This window comes from Phyllopteryx taeniolatus, chromosome 3, assembly GCF_024500385.1.
Source record: "Phyllopteryx taeniolatus isolate TA_2022b chromosome 3, UOR_Ptae_1.2, whole genome shotgun sequence".
Taxonomy (NCBI): domain Eukaryota; kingdom Metazoa; phylum Chordata; class Actinopteri; order Syngnathiformes; family Syngnathidae; genus Phyllopteryx; species Phyllopteryx taeniolatus.
Genome location: NC_084504.1, coordinates 7,653,181 through 7,672,304, shown reverse-complemented (window position 1 = coordinate 7,672,304; position 19,124 = coordinate 7,653,181). Strand labels below are relative to the sequence as shown.

Sequence of the window (19,124 nt, the reverse complement as noted above, 5' to 3'; positions counted from 1 at the left end):
TATTCAATTGTGTTGTATGGTACAATATACAACATACTGATACTATATATAGGAAATAATTACGTTTCTATGCTAGGTTTGTTCAGTGTTATGTAATGTAATGTAACATTAAATTGGTTCTATATGCAAAACCTTCACTGACACATTTTAATTTACGCCATGGTTACCCAACCTCTTGCCCCAAGTCAGCTGGGATAGACTCCAGCGCACCTGCAACACTAATGAGGACAAGCAGTGCATACAATTGATGGATAGATATAACACGTTGGAAGAATGAGGTTCCTCAGGATAAAATAGTTGACTTACTGATATGAATTAAACTTATTAAAAAGTCAAGTCCTAGCTTCAGGTTATTACACCTCACCTCTGCTTTGGTCTGTGTTGCATCTCAAATGAAATGGAGAGGGGAGCAACAGTCTTCATTTTCGTCATCTGTCAAAGATGATAAACTTCAATTTGGTGATAGGTCACATGAAATATAACAAGTGCCTCCAGCAAAACCACCAATCAAGTACTAAATGATATTGTCAATGTGATGGAGCTCACAGCTGAAATACGAAATGCTTATTGGTGTGTGATTGGCATATTGGATCTCTGGAGCAAAATCAGCATTTTGGCCATGTCTGTCATTGTTTAATTTTCCTGTGATTTACAGTATTTCCAAATGTGATGTAGCTATGGGTTCAGCCTCCAATTTCTGGTATTTCCCTTTATATTTAAACAAAGCCCATAGTACTAGAGTAATGGAGAAGGAAGAAACACAAGCATAGTCAGCACTGTGAGGGGCGACCACCTGCCTCAATCTTTTAGTTTTGTAAAGACACAGTGTATTGAGTAAGTATTTATATCAGGGGTCACCAACCTTTTTTGAAACTGAGAGGTTTTTCTTGGGTACTGATTAATGCAAAGGGCAACCAGTTTAATCCACACTTCTAAAATAACCAGATTGCTCAAATTACCTTTTATTATGTTATTAATAATGCTTATTAATCTTTATGAAGACACAGATTCCTCACAATAATTATCTAAGATGATTTCACAAGGTCGGAAATATAAATATCAATATGCAGCAGTTATTTTTTTTATGAAAATCTACATACATTACATTACATTTTCAGATAATCACTTCTACAGCATTTCTAGTAAATTCCAATGTTCCATCACTAGTGAGCTATTTTTACAACAGGCCTGCAGGCTACTCATGTGGTCCTTGGGGGCGACCTGGTGCCCCTGGACACCATATTGGTGACAAATGATTTATAGCATCTTCTATTTATTATGTGTTATGTTACCTATTGCTAAAACTAAATATGTCCCCTCTTAAACAGGAATATATTCAACAACCAAGAAGAAATAGTAGTTAGTTGAATCACAGAAAATAGAGAAAAAAGAAAAATAATTTCAAGAACTCAGTAGCCATACTCTTTGCTGTGATGCTTAAAATTTGACTCCAGTCCTTTCTCTCGATCATTTATCTGTCCCTTAATTGGAGTCCACCTTTTGTTGAACTGAACTTGATTTGGAACGGCACAACTACCTTTTAAAGACCTCACATGACAAGACGTATCAAACCATGGCATCAGGATGGAGGAACTACCTGAAGAGCTCAAGGACAGGATTGTGGCAAGGCACAGAAATGGGCAGAGCAAATGCAAACAATAACCATAATAATCAACGAGGGACGTGAGAAAGGAAATTTATTGTAGATAAAAAGATTGCAGAATAACTCTCATTTGACTCAATTAAAACCAGGGGTGACGTGGATATGCAGTAATGCAATAAAACAATATGTGGTTTATCTGTGTGTATTGTAGTGTGAATGCCCAGAGAACTGTGTGCTAAAAAGATTTCTGTGTTCCTACCATAAAGAGTCAAATAAGATTAATCAGATCCGCCTCAGTTTATGTTTAGAGGTTGTTCCCCCTGAATCCCATAGTAGACCCTGTATGACCCCCATCAGCTAGCTTGTAAATAAATCAGTCCCTGCAACGTGGCCCTCGTCTTTTGAGATTTAATTTCCTTCACGACCACTGAGCCATTCTGCACTTTGCTTCATAAGGATCAGCATTTACTGCGATTGGCTGGCAACCAGTTCAGGGTGTACCCCGCCTCCTGCCCGATGATAGCTGGGATAGGCTCCAGCATGCCCGCGACCCTAGTGAGGAGAAGCGGCTCAGAAAATGGATGGATGGATGGATCAGCATTTAGTGGGACAGTTACCGTTTGAAAGATGGGGTAGAGTGGCAGGTATCTGTAGGGCTCTGTTTGAAAATGAGGTAGAATTGCAGTTATCTCAGACTAATTTTATAATTACAACCCCAATTCCAATGAAGTTGGGATGTTGTGTTAAACATAAATAAAAACAGAATACAATGATTTGCAAATCATGTTCAACCTATAGTTAATAGAATACACGACAAAGACACGATATTTAATGTTCAAACTGATAAACCTTGTTTTTAGCAAATAATCATTAACTTAGAATTTTATGGCTGCAACACGTCCCAAAAAAGCTGGGACAGGGTCATGTTTACCACTGCGTTACATCACCTTTTCTTTTAACAACATTCAATTAACGTTTGGGAACTGAGGACACTAATTGTTGAAGCTTTGTAGTGGAATTATTTCCCATTTTTGCTTGATGTACAGCTTCAGCTGTTCAACAGTCCGGGCTCTCCGTTGTCGTATTTTACGCTTCATAATGCGCCACACATTTTCAATGGGAGACAGGTTTGTACTGCAGGCAGGCCAGTCTAGTACCCGAACTCTTTTACTACGAAGCCATGCTGTAACACGTGCAGAATGTGGTTTGGCATTGTCTTGCTGAAATAAGCAGGGGCGTCCATGAAAAAGACGTTGCTTGGATGGCAGCGTATGTTTCTCCAAAACCTGAATGTACCTTTCAGCATGAATGTTGCCTTTACAGATGTGTAAGTTACCCATGCCATTGGCACTAACACAGCCCCATACCATCACAGATGCTGGCTTTTGAACTTTTCTTCCATAACAGTCCGGATGGTTCTTCTCCTATTTGGCCCGGAGGACACGACACACAATTTCTCAAAACAACTTGAAATGTGGACTCGTCGGACCACAGAAGATTTTTCCATTTTGCATCAGTCCATCTAAGATGAGCTCGGGCCCAGAGAACCCAGCGGCGTTTCTGTGTTGATAAAGGGCTTTTGCTTTGCATAGTAGAGTTTTAAGTTGCACTTATGGCTGTAGCGCCGAACTGTATTTACTGACATTGGTTTTCTGAAGTGTTCCTGAGCCTATGTGGTGATATTCTTTACACATTGATGTCGGTTTTTGATGCAGTGCCGCCTGAGGGATCGAAGGTCACGGGCATTCAATGTTGGTTTTCGGCCTTGCAGCTTACATACAGTGATTTCTCCAGATTCGCTGAACCTTTTGTGATATTATGGACTGTAGATGATGAAATCTCGAAATTCCTTGCAATTGTACGTTGAGGAACATTGTCCTTAAACTGTTCGACTATTTTCTCACGCATTTGTTCACAAAGAGGTGAACCTGCCTGTGAATTCAGGGAAGCGCCTTTTATACCCAATCATGGCACCCACCTGTTCCCAATTAGCCTGTTCACCTGTGGGATGTTCCAAACAGGTGTTTGATGAGCATTCCTCAACTTTCTCAGTCTTTTTTGCCACCTGTCCCAGCTTTTTTGGAACGTGTTGCAGCCATTACATTCTAAGTTAATATTTATTTGCTCAAAACAATAAAGTTTATCAGTATGAACATTAAATATCTTGTCTTTGTAGTGCATTCAATTAAATATAGGTTGAACATGATTTGCAAATCATTGTATTCTATTTTTATTTATGTTTAACACACCGTCCCCACTTCATTGGAATTGGGGTTGTAGTTTCTGGTCTTTAACAGAATGTGTTAGAAATTAGACAGGTATGACTCAATATGTTTGCCTGCCCTGAAGGTGTACAGCAAGTTGCTCAGTTGCTTCAGACCAATTACATTTCTGGATTGAACAACACTATGTGTTTTTGGAGATATACTCTCTCTCCACTATTTTTTTAAAATGTTCCAAAATTCAAGTCGTTACATCAATATCTAGCGCAGGAGTTAGGAACCCTTTTGAAGTTCCATTTTAAAATTCCCTTGCCAATAGGTTTGCTGTAACAACCATTCTGTTAATATTAGATGTTTAAATTACATATGAGACAACTAGACACAAAATTCTGTCATCCTTAAGAAAACATTTTCATGAACTTGTTTCATTGATCAACATGCCAATACTGGGTGAGACACATCAAACATTCAGTGTACTGAGGGATATGAGTAGTTGTATCATAAAATATTTAAGTGGAAATGTGTTTCCATCTGCCTCACAGTTCTGAGGACCGGGGTTCAAATCGTGGCCCCGCCTTTTTGGAGTTTGCATGTTCTCACCATGCCTGCGTGGGTTTTCTCCGGGTACTCCAGTTTCCTCCCATATCCCAAAAACATGCATGGTAGGTTGACTGAAGACTTTACATTGCCCATCGGTGTGAATGTGAGTGCGAATCGTTGTTTGTTTATATGTGCCCTGCGATTGGCTGGCGACCAGTTCGGGGGGTACCCCGCCTTTCGCCCGAAGATAGCTGGCATAGGCTCCAACACGTCCGTGACCCTAGTGAGGATAATAATAATAATAATAATAATATATATATGAGTTCCACTTTGCCTTTCCTTTCAAATTACATTTGTAGTTTGCATAAAACACATTATGCTGCCGCTTTAAAAAATCCAATGTGCTGCTGCGCAGGTAAGCCCATCTTGCTCTCTGTCGCATAAACAAAATAAAAATAAATTTTGCTAGAAACTTTTGCTTCATATGTTTCAGCTCATTGAACAGAGTACATTCAACCGTAAAATCAATTTGGGTTTGGCTCAATTTTTTTTTTAAACATATTGTATCTACAACTGACCTTATATTATTCATCTAAGCTTGTAAATATTATCAATATGTGAGTAGGTTAACTGAGATACCAACTGATCCATGATAAAATTGAGTTTTGTTGTAACGTTGTGTCATCAGGAAGAAGCCTCACCGACTTGAAGTCTAATAAAGGGCAGATTGATTTAGCAGCGCTGTGAGGATTAAGATAGCAGACACATCATGTTTATACATGAGAGTAAAATGTAATGCTGATGAGTTTGCAACTCACTGACAAAACCATCAGAATCCATTATAAATGCGATCATCAACAGACAGTTCCCCAAGCAACTGCAGTGCTGGCATTAAAGCTCATTTTTAGTAGTAAGGAGCAACTGTTTTGCTACATTGCCAGAAACCAAATAAGTCATCCATCTATGGTTTTTCTGTACCACTTATCCTCACTAGGGTGCCTGCAGCCTATCCCAGCTGAGAAGTGGGGTACACTCTGAGCTGGTCGCCAGCCAATCGCAGGGTACAAACAAACATTCACAATCACATTCACGCATACAGACAATTTATAGTCTTCAACCAATCAATAAACATGTTTTTGCAATGTAGGAGGAAGCCAGAGTCCGGAGAAACCCACATAAACCAGAGGAGAACATGCAAACTCCACACAGGAGTCTTCCTGTGTGTCTTCCTAAGCCCTTATCCACCATGGTGCCCCAAAAGATTAATCAATTAATATTGTTTCTCATATCCAAGTACACATTTCTGTTTTATCGTAATCTGATCATTTTAGAAAACTGTCAAGTTTTTGCTACCATTGTACACTAGTTTTAAATCAACATTAGAGGTGTCCAGGCCAATCCACCAATTGGCCACTGAAATAATTGATGCACCCTTAACAACAGTTAGTGTACCAAAATGAGCGTGTTCAAGACTCCAGAGACTTGTGTTTTGTATTCCTCAGAGTTAACACCGCAGCCATGCCGCTCTCTCGCTGCCCTGCGCTCTGTGCACAATAGACAATAGATAACCATTATCACTTGGCCGCCATGTCAATGCCCCACATTCAACATGGCTGCCACGTAAGCACGGAAGGAACGCCTTTTGGAATTGGGTCTGGTCATATTGTATATCTGTGACCCGGAAATACGTCAGTGGCATTCTCTGTGTGCAATGCGCCACAGCACCAGAAAACATAAATTTTCCGTACTGCTTATCCTCATTAGGATTGCGGGCGTGCTGGAGCCTCTCCCAGCTGACTCTGGTACAGCCTGAACTGGTCGCTAGCCAATCGCAGGGTGCATATAGACAAACAACCCTTCACCCTCACATTCACACCAACGGGCAATTTAGTGTTTTCAAATAACCTACCATACATGTTTTTGGGATGTGGGAGGAAACCAGAGTGCCCGTATAAAACCCACGCAGGCACGGGGAGAACATGCACACTCCACATAAGCGAGGCCGGATGTGAACCCGTGTCCTCAGAACTGTGAGTCAGATGTCCTAACCAGTCGCCCACCGTGCCGCCCGCCAGTAAACAACAGCGGCCAATTCTGGAACGAACAGACTTTGTCAGCGGCATTTCAAGTGACAGAGAAACTATTTTTGGGCACAACGTTCAGTCCCGACGCTCTGTTTTATCCGATATCCGTTATATCGGGGTACGTTTTATCGAGGTTCCACTGTACACATTTTTTATGGTACTGTGGGTCTTATATTAGGCTGAGCATAATCCAATGCACGCAGTCACCCCAGTCGCTGCATATGAGGCTAGCCTTGAGAGTAATAGATAGGCATTAAACCCCTGACCGACTGTACACTAGCTGGTCAGGGCCTCAGCCCCGACCCACCAATACCAAGGAGAGGACAGAGAGTGCAGAATAATACAAGTATACAACATGTTCACTATTGTGCCACAACACTGTAGAACAAAATACCCTTTGTCGGGAAAAAAGGACAACCAGCCCCACCATAATCTGATAGGGGCACCAATTGTAGCAACAATTAAATTACACATGATGGTAAGTCTAAAAGAAGCACCTTCAAAATAAACAACTTCAAATCATAGACAGTAAGGTTACGCATTGTTTAAAGAGACTAAGCAGAAAGTTGAGAATTTGCGCTCTCTTCTTCCTCAATTTCCCTCTCTCGGTTGCCCTTTCTGGGAAGTACAGCAGCTTGTCAATATCTGTCAGAGGCTGTCTCTGTCAGTCAGGTCCGTAAGGCTGCTGGGGCCTCTGCTTTAACAAGACGATCTCACAGAAACAACCTATAACTGACACAGTTCTAGATCTCTGCTCTGTAATCACTTGGGAGCCAAGCTCTCAAACTGTAGCCCCGCCACAACAGACAGAGACAACGTGTAATTGCTTGCCATACTGCTCAACCTTTTAAAATTGATCACAGTCCATGTAAGAGGTTTAACTGCAGTGTACATTTGGTGAGTTACAATATTGCTTGCCAATATTTTGTTCAAAAATTGTAAACAGTGTGTCAACCTTCTATAATCCATTGAGGCTAGACCCCTCATCAAAAGGCTGATGTTTCGGAAGGCCAATAGCAAAATCTTCCGTCAAACAACAACATTTCCCATTAGTTACAGCTTGATCAAATTGAAAACACACTGTTTCAATTTTCCACCAAACTCCCCTTTTAGATTAAAACTGTTCTTGAAAAGATCAAATTCTGTTCCTTCTATGGGACTCAACGATATTAAAATTTTTTCATTAACAGTTATGAAAAAACTAAAATTATTAACTACAATGGTCGTTGGTAAAGTGCCGAACTTTGCCAAGATCAACCATTCTAATTTGGACCAACAAAATAAATTACATCTCCATTTAATTTTGGCACATACTTTAATTATGTCCTTTATCCATTTGCAACTATAAGAATTATTTACTGAATAAAACGAATAGGCTGACAAAAATATCAGTCTTTCGGTGGTTACAATGGTTGATGGGTTCTTCCTTGGACAATGGGTCACCCCTTTATAAAGTTGTTGAAATGCAGTAAGTGCAGTGGACCGTCAAGCACAAATCGTTCCAGGAGGATGTTTGACCTTTGCAGATTCAAATTTAAATTTGAAAAACAGATCAGTGCAATCATTAAGAGGGGCTCCCCCCCCCCCCCCCCCCACCACCCACTCCTCGTGAAAGACGTGCTTCTCTGTACAAGAGGTTGAAAGGCTTAGTCACATCTTCATCGGCCGTGCCTTGATTACAAGTGGTCAAAAATGCAACCACATCAATGCTCACGGTCCTTGTCCTGGCTTCCTACCTACCGACCTTGAATATGTAGTTTTATTGTCTTCAAGCTCTTTTCTATTAAGTATATCACTGTAGGTCACTTATTACATTTAGTTTTCTTTTAATTCGCATTCATGATAATTACCATCATTGCTTTTATTTTCTGTTTCAATCATTGGCCAATTAAGGTTGGTTGAACTCAATAGATAAACAAGACTGATCTGACTTGACTTGTATTTGTTCACATTTTAAATATGCTATCTCCATAAGAAATAGTGGCAGAATAATTAAGCCAACCCAGAGATTGAACTCACTCTATTGTAAAATTTTAGAGTTAATATTTTAAAATAAAATTTTAGCATAGCTATTTGACATGAAGTAATAGTTGTAAACCCTAAAAATAACAAACAAATACAAAAAGGCCCCGTTTGAAATACAGACTTCTATGTACTGTCAAGCCCCATTTACTGTCACACACCCAAACATTTGAGTGAGCTTTAGTGAATATACCAACCAGTATTGCATGTGTATGTTTTGTGTGGTTATTATTCAGAACTTCTTCTGTCTGCCTCAGGTACTGTATATTCCAGTATATTCTGGAGTTCGCTCAGCGGTCGGTGGTGCACAGAGCCTTTTGCTGCACTTTTGCTCAGCTGTTCTCTCGACTTCAGTGTCAAGGATTAGTCTGACATCTCCTGACTCTCTGTCTTTCAAATAAGGTGGACGCCTGCTGAAATGCTGATGCTGCGGGTGCTCATCATATAAAGCCAATACTCATACTGCTGATGCTCCTCATCCTTGCCCTCTGCCTATTTCAGCTCCAGTAAAAATCCATGAGTGATCCCCAGTGGTTTTGTGGATGTGAGAGGAAGAATGTGTGGTTTTAAAGGACTACGTCTATTGAGCAGCTCTATAAAATAGTAATGGCCAGCACCATCAGGGAGACTGGTTAGGTCAGGAGTATTGTGCTGTCAACTCGAATTTTCAAAAGCTTGACCAGTGTCCATTTCTGTAGGGGTTTTAAAGTGAGTGATGCTGAGGTCAGTTCTCAATCTCATTGCAGGAGTCTGCTGTTTTGGAGGCATTCCAGTGCCAGATGGTTCATTGATAACACTTACTCTTAGCATTTTTTAAATGGACTGGGTGCAAACTTTATGTATGTTGGGACCCTGAATAACTTTATACCTAAAGTAAAGCATTGGTTTCTTATCAAATTTCTAATTTCAGCACTTTCAACGTGCTGGCTCAGCAACTCCGTACACCAGTTGACTAACATGCATGTGATATGGTGTTTATTCAATAATAAGTGCAACATATCAACTCACAGGTTCTCACAGTGGTTTAGACACTAAAAAAGAATCCCACCGCACCACTCGTCAGTAGCACTGCCTTACTCATTTTCCCACATCCTGTCCTGCCCTTTTCTGTCCTCTCTCATCTTGTTCTCTTGGTTAGTTATTGCCTGTCCTCCCCGGGTGTGTCCCCCCCCCCCCACACACACCCACACACCCAATTTGACTGTTGCAATGTTACTTGTGTTCAAATATCGAGACTGTCTCACTATTGTTCTTCTGTGGTTCTCACTCGTGGTCCCCTTGTCCACTTTGTCGCCTAAAACCCTTTTCTGTCCGACTCCATTTCCAATAAATATCAGAATCCATCCATCCATCCATCCATTTTCTGAGCCACTTCTCCTCACTAGGGCCGCGGGTGTGCTGGAGCCTATCCCAGCTGTCATCGGGCAGGAGGCGGGGTACACCCCGAACTGGTTGCCAGCCAATCGCAGGGCACATACAAACAAACAACCATTCGCACTCACAGTCACACCTACGGGCAATTTAGAGTTGTCAATTAATGCATGTTTTGGGGATGTGGGAGGAAACCGGAGTGCCCGGAGAAAACCCACGCAGGCACGGGGAGAACATGCGAACTCCACACAGGCGGGGCCGGGGATTGAACCCAGGTCCTCAGAACTGTGAGGCTGACGCTCGAACCAGTCGTCCACCGTGCCGCTAAATATCAGAATTAAAAAAAATGTAAAAATACCAGATGTATTTCAAACTCCCCTGTTGCACAGCACGTTTATTATTTTTATTTAGAACCTTTCCCATCTTGTTTTTTTCCCCCTCTTCATAATACTAGTGATGCGATTCATTGACATTTTGTGAAGATTGTCGCCTTTAGTGAGTTTGTCTGTCACATAAAAGTCCAGACATCCTTCGTGAATGCTCTATAAGTGCACACTCAATCACTCAAGCAAGTACCAGCTCAGTCCGTGTTGTCATGACATGATAAATGACGGTTGATTTGAATCAGTTTTGTTTCTACATGGTCCCCTGACTGCCTGGCTTTGTCAGCCAGTTGCCATGTCACCTGTGTCCCTTTATGCAGATTTAAACACGTTGCATTCATCAGCTGCAGGTCCACTGCTCACACTCTTGGGTGCAGTCAGGTGGAAACCTGGGACTCGTGGCTGATAGACTGAGGGAGCATTTTAGAGCCCATGTTAAAATTAATAAGTGTAAAGAGGAAATAAGTGAGTTATTGGTGCCACAATCACTTCCTTCATTAAGAATGATATTTATGAGTATCCAGCAGGCGACGGGACATCGCAGGTTTATGGAGCATAGATTGCCACCTTGTTCCAATTATCCTCTACCTTTGAATGTGACAGGACATGGTGCATCATTAGTTGTTGTTCAATGTGGAGAAAAGGGCAGCCTGTGCAGTGCGGGCTTGGCAGTGTCACACCTGCTTTTTCATTCATCATGACTGCAATTAGTTGGTTGTGTAACAGAAACACACTGGGAGAGGGAGATTCCAAGCCGTAGCACCAACAATAGCATAAATGCTTAGAATTTCTCACCATATTTATCCCCCGTAGAACAATTTCACTTTTACTTGCTGTCCTCTTATGGATTTGTGATAGCAAAAAAGGCTATATTTGATACAATCATTTTCTCCATATGTGATGTACCTGTGCCAGAATAATCTTTAATAATAGTTTTTATGAAGGCGACGGAGAGTGTTTAATAATGCCTTGCTCCAGCAGGAAAGCAAATTTACAGTTATAATACATCAAACCAATTAAGTACTGTAATGATATAAGCATTAATATATTTTTTTAAATCATCCTAAGAATGTTAATTACTATATTACACTTTTTTTTTTTTTTAAACAGGACAAACTTCACCATAACATGACAAGTCCAGCCTTCTCAAGTGGTCTGTGATATGTCATGTTTTTTGTTTTGATTTGAAATCCAATCAGTTTCTTTATATCATCAGACATGTCCTTAAGACACAGCATCAACTGAACACATGGTTTTATCCCATGGATCTTTTTCTATCTGTAGCTCTGTGACCATGACAGACAGTACTAAATAGACATATTGCAGACTTCACTTCCAGCAGTAGCTTCACTTTAGAATTACTAATTAAATTCCACCGGCATAGGCTTTCAACCCATGAGAAATTGGACCTGAAAATAAAGATGCCGCTTAAGAACTCGCCATAGACATTTAACATGATATTAACCATTTGATGCAAAGCATGTGCCGACCCTTTCTCATGCACAACATGGATCCAAAATGACCCAGATTCTGTCCCGTATGGGGAGTAGCTGGATCCAAGAGCAGGCGGAGGCAGATGTAAAATGATGAACAGTTTATTGAGGAAAGGTAATGGCAGTGGTCCTAGGTGGGTTACCAGGCGGTGGCGTGGACAAGTGGCAGGCAGTGTTGAGGACAGGCAGCTGCCTTGGCGGCAGGAATAATGTGGATCAGGAACACGTGGGAAAACACTGAGAACAAGGAGACACAGGAGTCAAAAAAGGGAACGCTGAAAAGATTGACTTACGTGAGGTAAATGTTCTGTGGTACCGCTGGAACTAACTGCAATATTTTGGCAAGGATTCCCTGGAACAGGCAGGCTTATATACCAGTGGTGATGAGGCTGATTGGAGACAGGTGCTGAAAACAGAGAGGGGAGTGGGGAGAGAGAGAGGACGCAAAGCGCCCTCCTGGCTCCAATAATGGAACTGCAGGGCAGTATATGAGAGATTCATTCCAAAAGTTGTTTCATCCCGGCTGAGGTTTTATTTGTTCTCTCTTTTGAAATCAATGTATTTTATGATTGCATACTTAAACTAGTTTGCACATTAAAAACATAATTTCAATATTTCTTTTTGCTAATTTATTGAGCAAAATATTGTTTATATTTCTACATCACTATTTCACACAAGCGGCACGGTGGCCGACTGGTTAGAGCGTCAGCCTCACAGTTCTGAGGACCCGGGTTCAATCCCCGGCCCCACCTGTGTGGAGTTTGCATGTTCTCCCCGTGCCTGCGTGGGTTTTCTCCGGGCACTCCGGTTTCCTCCCACATCCCAAAAACATGCATTAATTGGAGACTCTAAATTGCCCGTAGGTGTGACTGTGAGTGCAAATGGTTGTTTGTTTGTATGTGCCCTGCAATTGGCTGGCAACCAGTTCAGGGTGTATCCCGCCTCCTGCCCGATGATAGCCGGGATAGGCTCCAGCACGCCAGCGACCCTAGTGAGGAGAAGCGGCTCAGAAAATGGATGGATGGATGGATATTGTATTTATCGTATGTATTTTTTTTTGTTACAACACAGTCAATAAACTATTAACAAAGGAGATGAAGGGATGCTATAGTGAAGATAAAAAGTCTACACACCCCTGTTCAAATGGTAGGTTTTTTTGGTATAATAAAAGAGACTAAGTTAATCATTACATTACCCGCACAACTCAGTTGGAAAAAAAAATGAGAAGGGAACAAAAAACAAAAAACTGAGATAACATGGTCGCAAAATTGCACACACCCTCTTATAAAAGGGGATTTGGCTCTGTTCAGAATTAAGCCATCACATTCAAACTCATGTTAAATGGTGGCCAGCACACACCTGCCACCATTTAATGCGTGTCTGATTAACCCCAATTAAATGAAGGTGGAGCATATGTACATTTCTCTCAAGGACTCAAATACATGCCCCTCAAATATCAAAACACTTTGAGTGGAATTCATGACAGAGGTGTATTTTATTATGATTATTTTTTTAAATCAGTGAGTGAAGGGGAAAAAATGGGCTGCAGCAAAATGGGCACTTTTTTCATCAGTGCAAAAATGCATGTGCTTGAGCACCACTTGGGGCTCTATGTGTGCATGTGCCTGCCTCTTACTCTTCCTTTTGTCTTGCTGTCTGATGTCTTCTTGTATCTTGGTGGTGGTTACGTTTAGTTTTTAGAACCCACTTCTTCCCATTGTGTCAGTAATATGCTTTTGGAGTTGGTGCATGGCGGCACGGTGGACGACTGGTTAGAGCGTCAGCCTCACAGTTCTGAGGACCCGGGTTCAATCCCTGGCCCCGCCTGTGTGGAGTTTGCATGTTCTCCCCGTGCCTGGGTGGGTTTTCTCCGGGCACTCCGGTTTCCTCCCACATCCCAAAAACATGCATGAATTGGAGACTCTAAATTGCCCGTAGGCATGACTGTGAGTGCGAATGGTTGTTTGTTCCTATGTGCCCTGCGATTGGCTGGCAACCAGTTCAGGGTGTACCCCGCCTCCTGCCCGATGACAGCTGGGATAGGCTCCAGCACGCACGCGACCCTAGTGAGGAGAAGCGGCTCGGAAAATGGATGGATGGATGGATGGAGTTGGTGCATACCCTCCGTGGTGTAGGCAACGAGGGTGGTAACATCCAAAATATTGTAAGCGAGAACCATGGTCCACCTTCAGATCCTTCAATTGCATGAATAGGTGCTAACCATCTCATCCATTGTCGCTACTCCTACTTTTATTCAATCAGTTTTGGATGACTTCTGGTTTAACCTTTTGACAAAAAAAAAATAATAATTAAAAAAAAAGATTTACAGTATATCTTTCAAAATTGTCATCAAATATTTCCTGAGGTATTATAGTAACAAAAAAACAATACATGTATTAGATTTGCGTAGAGAGCTGTGCCGAGGAGTCATATGTCTAGAATATACATTTAATTGGTTCTGCTGTTCTAAAGAGTTCTTTCCAACTGTGTAAACATGATGTACAATTCTAAAAAATAAAATGTGCTTATATACTCACATACTTGGAACAGTAAAATATAATATGAATTTATATCAAACATATATAAAACAAAACACCGAGCCATACATAAAATAACATGGATATGGATAATTTCTACCCATGTTGTGCATTAGAATGGTAGTGATACAAAAAGGGTTTTCACACCAAAAAATAAAAACTGGAAAAATGGAAATAAGGATGTGTGATGATCAAAAACATGTTATTTAAAATTCCTTGAATTTTGAAATGAATTTATTTAAGAAAATGAACAACATATTTTGCATCAAAGGTTTAAGAACAAATTTGATTTTAAAAATGACAAATATGATGAATGAGGAGCTTTTATGCATGCAAGGACCACAGAATAGTTTTGAGTCTTTACCTTACTGCTTACCTTTCAGGTATTACCATTACACTTGAAAGCTAATGTATATACTGTGCACAGTATATGCATGTTGGAATGTCTAACCAAATTATTATAATAGTGATTTCAATTGCAAAGAAGGCTCTCAACCGAGATGGAGCAAAGGAGGTACAGTTTAATGACTAGCATCATACTTGAACAGGCTGAACCTGCAAGTCTCATCATGCTAACAAGGCAATAATGTCTATGACTGATGCACTGGAGATATTGTCAGTACACCTACAAAATTAGATATCCTACGTTATCAGGACTGGATTTAAATCCATTTTGTTAGTCGTTTAAGGCTCATAGAGACATATATCTTGTCAATGTCAATGCGCCTGCCTTCAGCTTCCCATTGCATGCTGTCTATCTGCTTCACCTTCTCTGTCTGCCTGTAAAATGTACAGTATATAGCACCCTGACCCTGGACCTCCCCCTTGGAGGAGCATATTTGCTCTTTGTTGGCAAGGTGGTCAGGAAAGTTGAACTGGAAACCTAATTGTAAGGCCTTTCGCAAAACTATCAGGAAAATAAATATATATATCAGAACATTGTTTAACGTGTATTGGGATCCTACTTGGGCGAATATTAACTTTGCATTTGAAATGTGACAAAAAATAGTCATTAATAACAATTACAAGTGAATCTCGTGAAGTTGATATTTTGGGAGGTGGCACAGTGGCACATCCGCCTCAAAGTTCTGAGGTTGTGGGTTCAAATTCGGACTCAGGCCTTCCTGTGAGGAGTTTGCATCTTCTCCCCCCTGCCTGTGTGGGTTTTCTTACGTCTTATGGCTAATGAAATCTCATGAAATTAACAATATTGTGAACAAGTTAAATATTTTAAACTACCGTTGTCACACTCCAATCAGTTAACTTGAAAAACACCTGCAAGAGCTTTCTAAGTCTTTAAATGGTCTTTCAGTCTGGTCAATCTTAGGGAATACTGTTGACTTGACGGATGTCCAGAATACAGTCATTGACACTCTGCACAAGGGAGGCAAACCACAACAGTTTATTGCTGAAGAAGCTGGCTGTTCACAGAGTGCAGTATCCATTGACATTGATAAGTTGAGTGGATGAAAAACGTGTGGTAGACAAAGATGCACAATCAACAGGGATACCTGTAGGCTTGAGAGGGTTGTCAATCAAAACCCATTCAAGAATTTGGGGGAACTTTACAAGGAGGGGACTGAGGCTGGACTGGCATCAAGAGCCAGTGCGCATACACTTTCCTCTAGTCAAGCCACTCCTGAACCAGAGACGTCAGTCGTGTCTTACTGGGGCTAAGGAGAAAAGAAACTGGACTATTGCCAAAGTGATCCAAAGTCCCATTTTCAGATGAAAGTACACATTTCATTTCATTGAGAATTAAGCAGCCAGCATCTGGAGGAGGAATGGAGAGGTACCCAATCCAAGTTGCATGAAGTCAAGTGTTACAGTTTTTGGTTTCTGGAGCTGCAGGTCGTTAGTTTTTTCTGAATACTAAAATCACTTCAAGCTCAAATCACCACAGGCTGGTTAGATGACCATGGTACTACTGTGGTTGATTGGCCAGTAAACCCTAATAAACCTATACCTGAACCTCATGGAAAATCTACATGGTCTTGCCAAGAGAAACATGACAGACACCAGACCAAATAACACAGACAAGCTGACGATTGCCATCGAAGCGACATGGGCTTCGATGACACCTCAGCGGTGCTGAAGGCTGATCATCTCCACACTACATTGATGCAGTAATTCATGCAAAAGGACCTTCAACCAATGTCATTTTCAGAAGGATAACATTTATATGTTCAAAATAATTTAGAATGGGTCTTTTTGAGATGGCAAAATGTTTGAAATAGTTCACTGTGTGGGTTAAATCCATATACAAAGTGATGTGAGTTTCGTTTTTTTAATTGAACAGCTGAGTCTCAGTTCCAATTGGTTCTCAATTCTCAATGCCCAACCCTACACACAGCTAACCAGCACTGCTGAGACTGGGTGGATGGGAGATTTGAACCCCGGTCCTCAGAACTGTGAGGTAGACGCTCTAACCAGTCGTGCACCGTGCCACCTCCAGTCAGACATTATTTTTAAAATTAGTATCTTTCTTACAGTGTCAATATATTGTAAATTATGAATGTATGTCATCGAGCTTGGATGAGTCTCTTAGGGTGTATGGGGACGTGGTGTGTGGTCACAATTGCAATGTCGACCATAGTTTTCTTCTTGTCTATCTACTATTCTGCCTGTCACCTTATTTTAGTTTTGCTGCCTCTCAAGGACAACACTGACTGAGAAATGGTGAGGAGGTCAATTTGATTTTAAGGGTCACAATTGGATTTGGTGGTGAGACATAATCACTTTAAGCTTGTTTATACCTCTGAATAGCTTAGCTGTAGCTGAGGTGTATTTTTAAGAAAGAGCTCAGCTGTGGCAAGATCACAAACATACCGGTGTTGTTTGCTTGCTACGGCCTGTATTCTCCCATGCGCTTAGGAGGGGAAAAGCGCTTTCATTCCAGATATGCGCTCGAGGTGGAGCAACTCTAAAATGTGGACCTTCCCTGTCAAATCTGGCCTTCTGCGTATTCTCCCACTGATTTACGGGAAAGATTGTATTTTAAGAGAATAGTCATGGCATCCTGCAAGTATATCAGCTTTGTTTTAGTAACTAAATGTGTGAGTAAATGACGATGAGAAGATAATTTTTCTATCATTATTCAGACTTGTGACATGTTTGAGATTTTTCTTTTGTAATTAGCGTTTAAAAACAGTCTTCAATGAATGCAGTGACAGTATGTACGAAATGTGTTATTGTAACAGAACTGTGTACTAGAACAGTGTACTAAATGAATAATTTATTTTAGTTGTAGACGTTTTTGTAGTTCTAATATCAAATTCATTATTTAAATAGACCAAACAAATTCAGTTTTGTAGAGAAAATAACCTAAGCAAATAATATTTTTGAAAAACATAAACCAAGTTATACTTTTCAGCTTCATCTTTTCATTTTTCCTACCGCTCCCTGTCTAAATTCCCTTCACACATACACACACACACATGCAGTTTTATTTCATTGTTGCCAAAAACACATTGCCAGCTCGAGCTATTAGCTGGCTAGCTGCTGATTTTTGCTGACTGAGTTTTGCTGACTAGTTTAGCTGGCAATAGTTGTGTTAACTTCGGGAAGGACCTGAATGAGTCTCCTTAAATGTGTTTTGGACGTCTTGGATATTGAGAGAAGCTTCCTTTTAGGGTTGTACAGTAAACACCAGAACATGTATTTAAATGTTGTGTGAGGATTTAATAAGTAGCATGTATTTGCTATATGATGTATACATGTCTGCCACCTCCTCTGTCATTGTCTCCAGCTGCACACTTTCCATTCACATGCATCTTTTTCCATACCGTCTATAGAGCGAATAAAATACGTGATGTCAAACGGAAGATATGCATTTAAGGTTTAAAACTGTCTTGGAAACTGTAGCTTCTGTGGATGCCACCGCATTATGTGATCAAAAAAGTAGCTTGACAACTGAAAAACTATCTGATATTCAAAACAGCAAAGTTACACGACACTACGGAGAAATGTATATAAACTAGTAGCACCGCTGCTGCCCAACACTGTATGTGAGTAGGTTATTGTAAATGCTATTGCTTTCGGTGTATCGTTACAGTTTCCATTCCCTGAAGAAGATCAGTTTAATAACTGATGTTGTACTTGCAGGTGCTACAGGGGATGCTCAGCCAGGCATCCAACCCGCAGTGCAGAGCACCCTGCCGCACTTCATTCAGGAGCCAGAGGACGCCTACATAATCAAGAGCAATCCCATTAAACTGCGCTGTCGAGCCACACCTGCCTTGCAGATCTTCTTTAAATGCAATGGAGAATGGGTTCACCAGAATGAGCACTTCTCCCATGAGTATAAGGACCTCAACACTGGTAAGATTAAACTGTGTGACCTTATTACAACACATCATTCCACTGACTGGGATAATGTCTGAGTTACATACAGTAGAACTGCACTATGGAAATGGGAAAAACTGAACATTTACGCAAAAAAAAAAAGACTCCTACAGCACATTTTGCATACCAACTAGAAACTGTCTAAAACATAATTGTCCACCATGAAAATGCTTTTAGTTAGATAAATATTTTTACTGAACTTGTGCTTAACTAATAATGTTAGTGCTTTCTGCCATGATTTGAGATTTTTATTTTTATACAGTTACAAAAAAATATAATTTTTTGTTGAATGGAAATGTGTTGACTTATAAGACCCGATTTAGGCTTCCTGAAGGGATTTCTGTTTAATAAAGACCCTATACAGTCCCTCAGCTAAGAATGCTCTGGGATTAGAAACTGTGAGGAAGCCGTCTGTATTGTATTCATGAAGTTCGTTCCACAGGAAAACGGCTTTAATTGAGTCTGGATGTTTTTTCTACCGTGATGGCCGTGGTGTGAAATTGTTGTACGCTTCATCATGGTAAA

The 19,124-nt window shown here is 40.7% G+C and overlaps 1 protein-coding gene across 3 annotated transcripts in view; it reads left to right on the top strand.

Moving 5' to 3' along the window:
- The window catches only part of unc5db (unc-5 netrin receptor Db), a 212,070-nt gene that overhangs the window by 75,478 nt on the left and 117,468 nt on the right, over positions 1 to 19,124 (top strand). For all 3 annotated transcript variants that reach the window (XM_061766757.1, XM_061766756.1, XM_061766758.1), the window contains exon 2: positions 18,360 to 18,575. In XM_061766757.1, the coding sequence (XP_061622741.1) occupies positions 18,360 to 18,575 (216 nt within the window). The remainder of the gene's footprint in view (positions 1 to 18,359; positions 18,576 to 19,124) is intronic.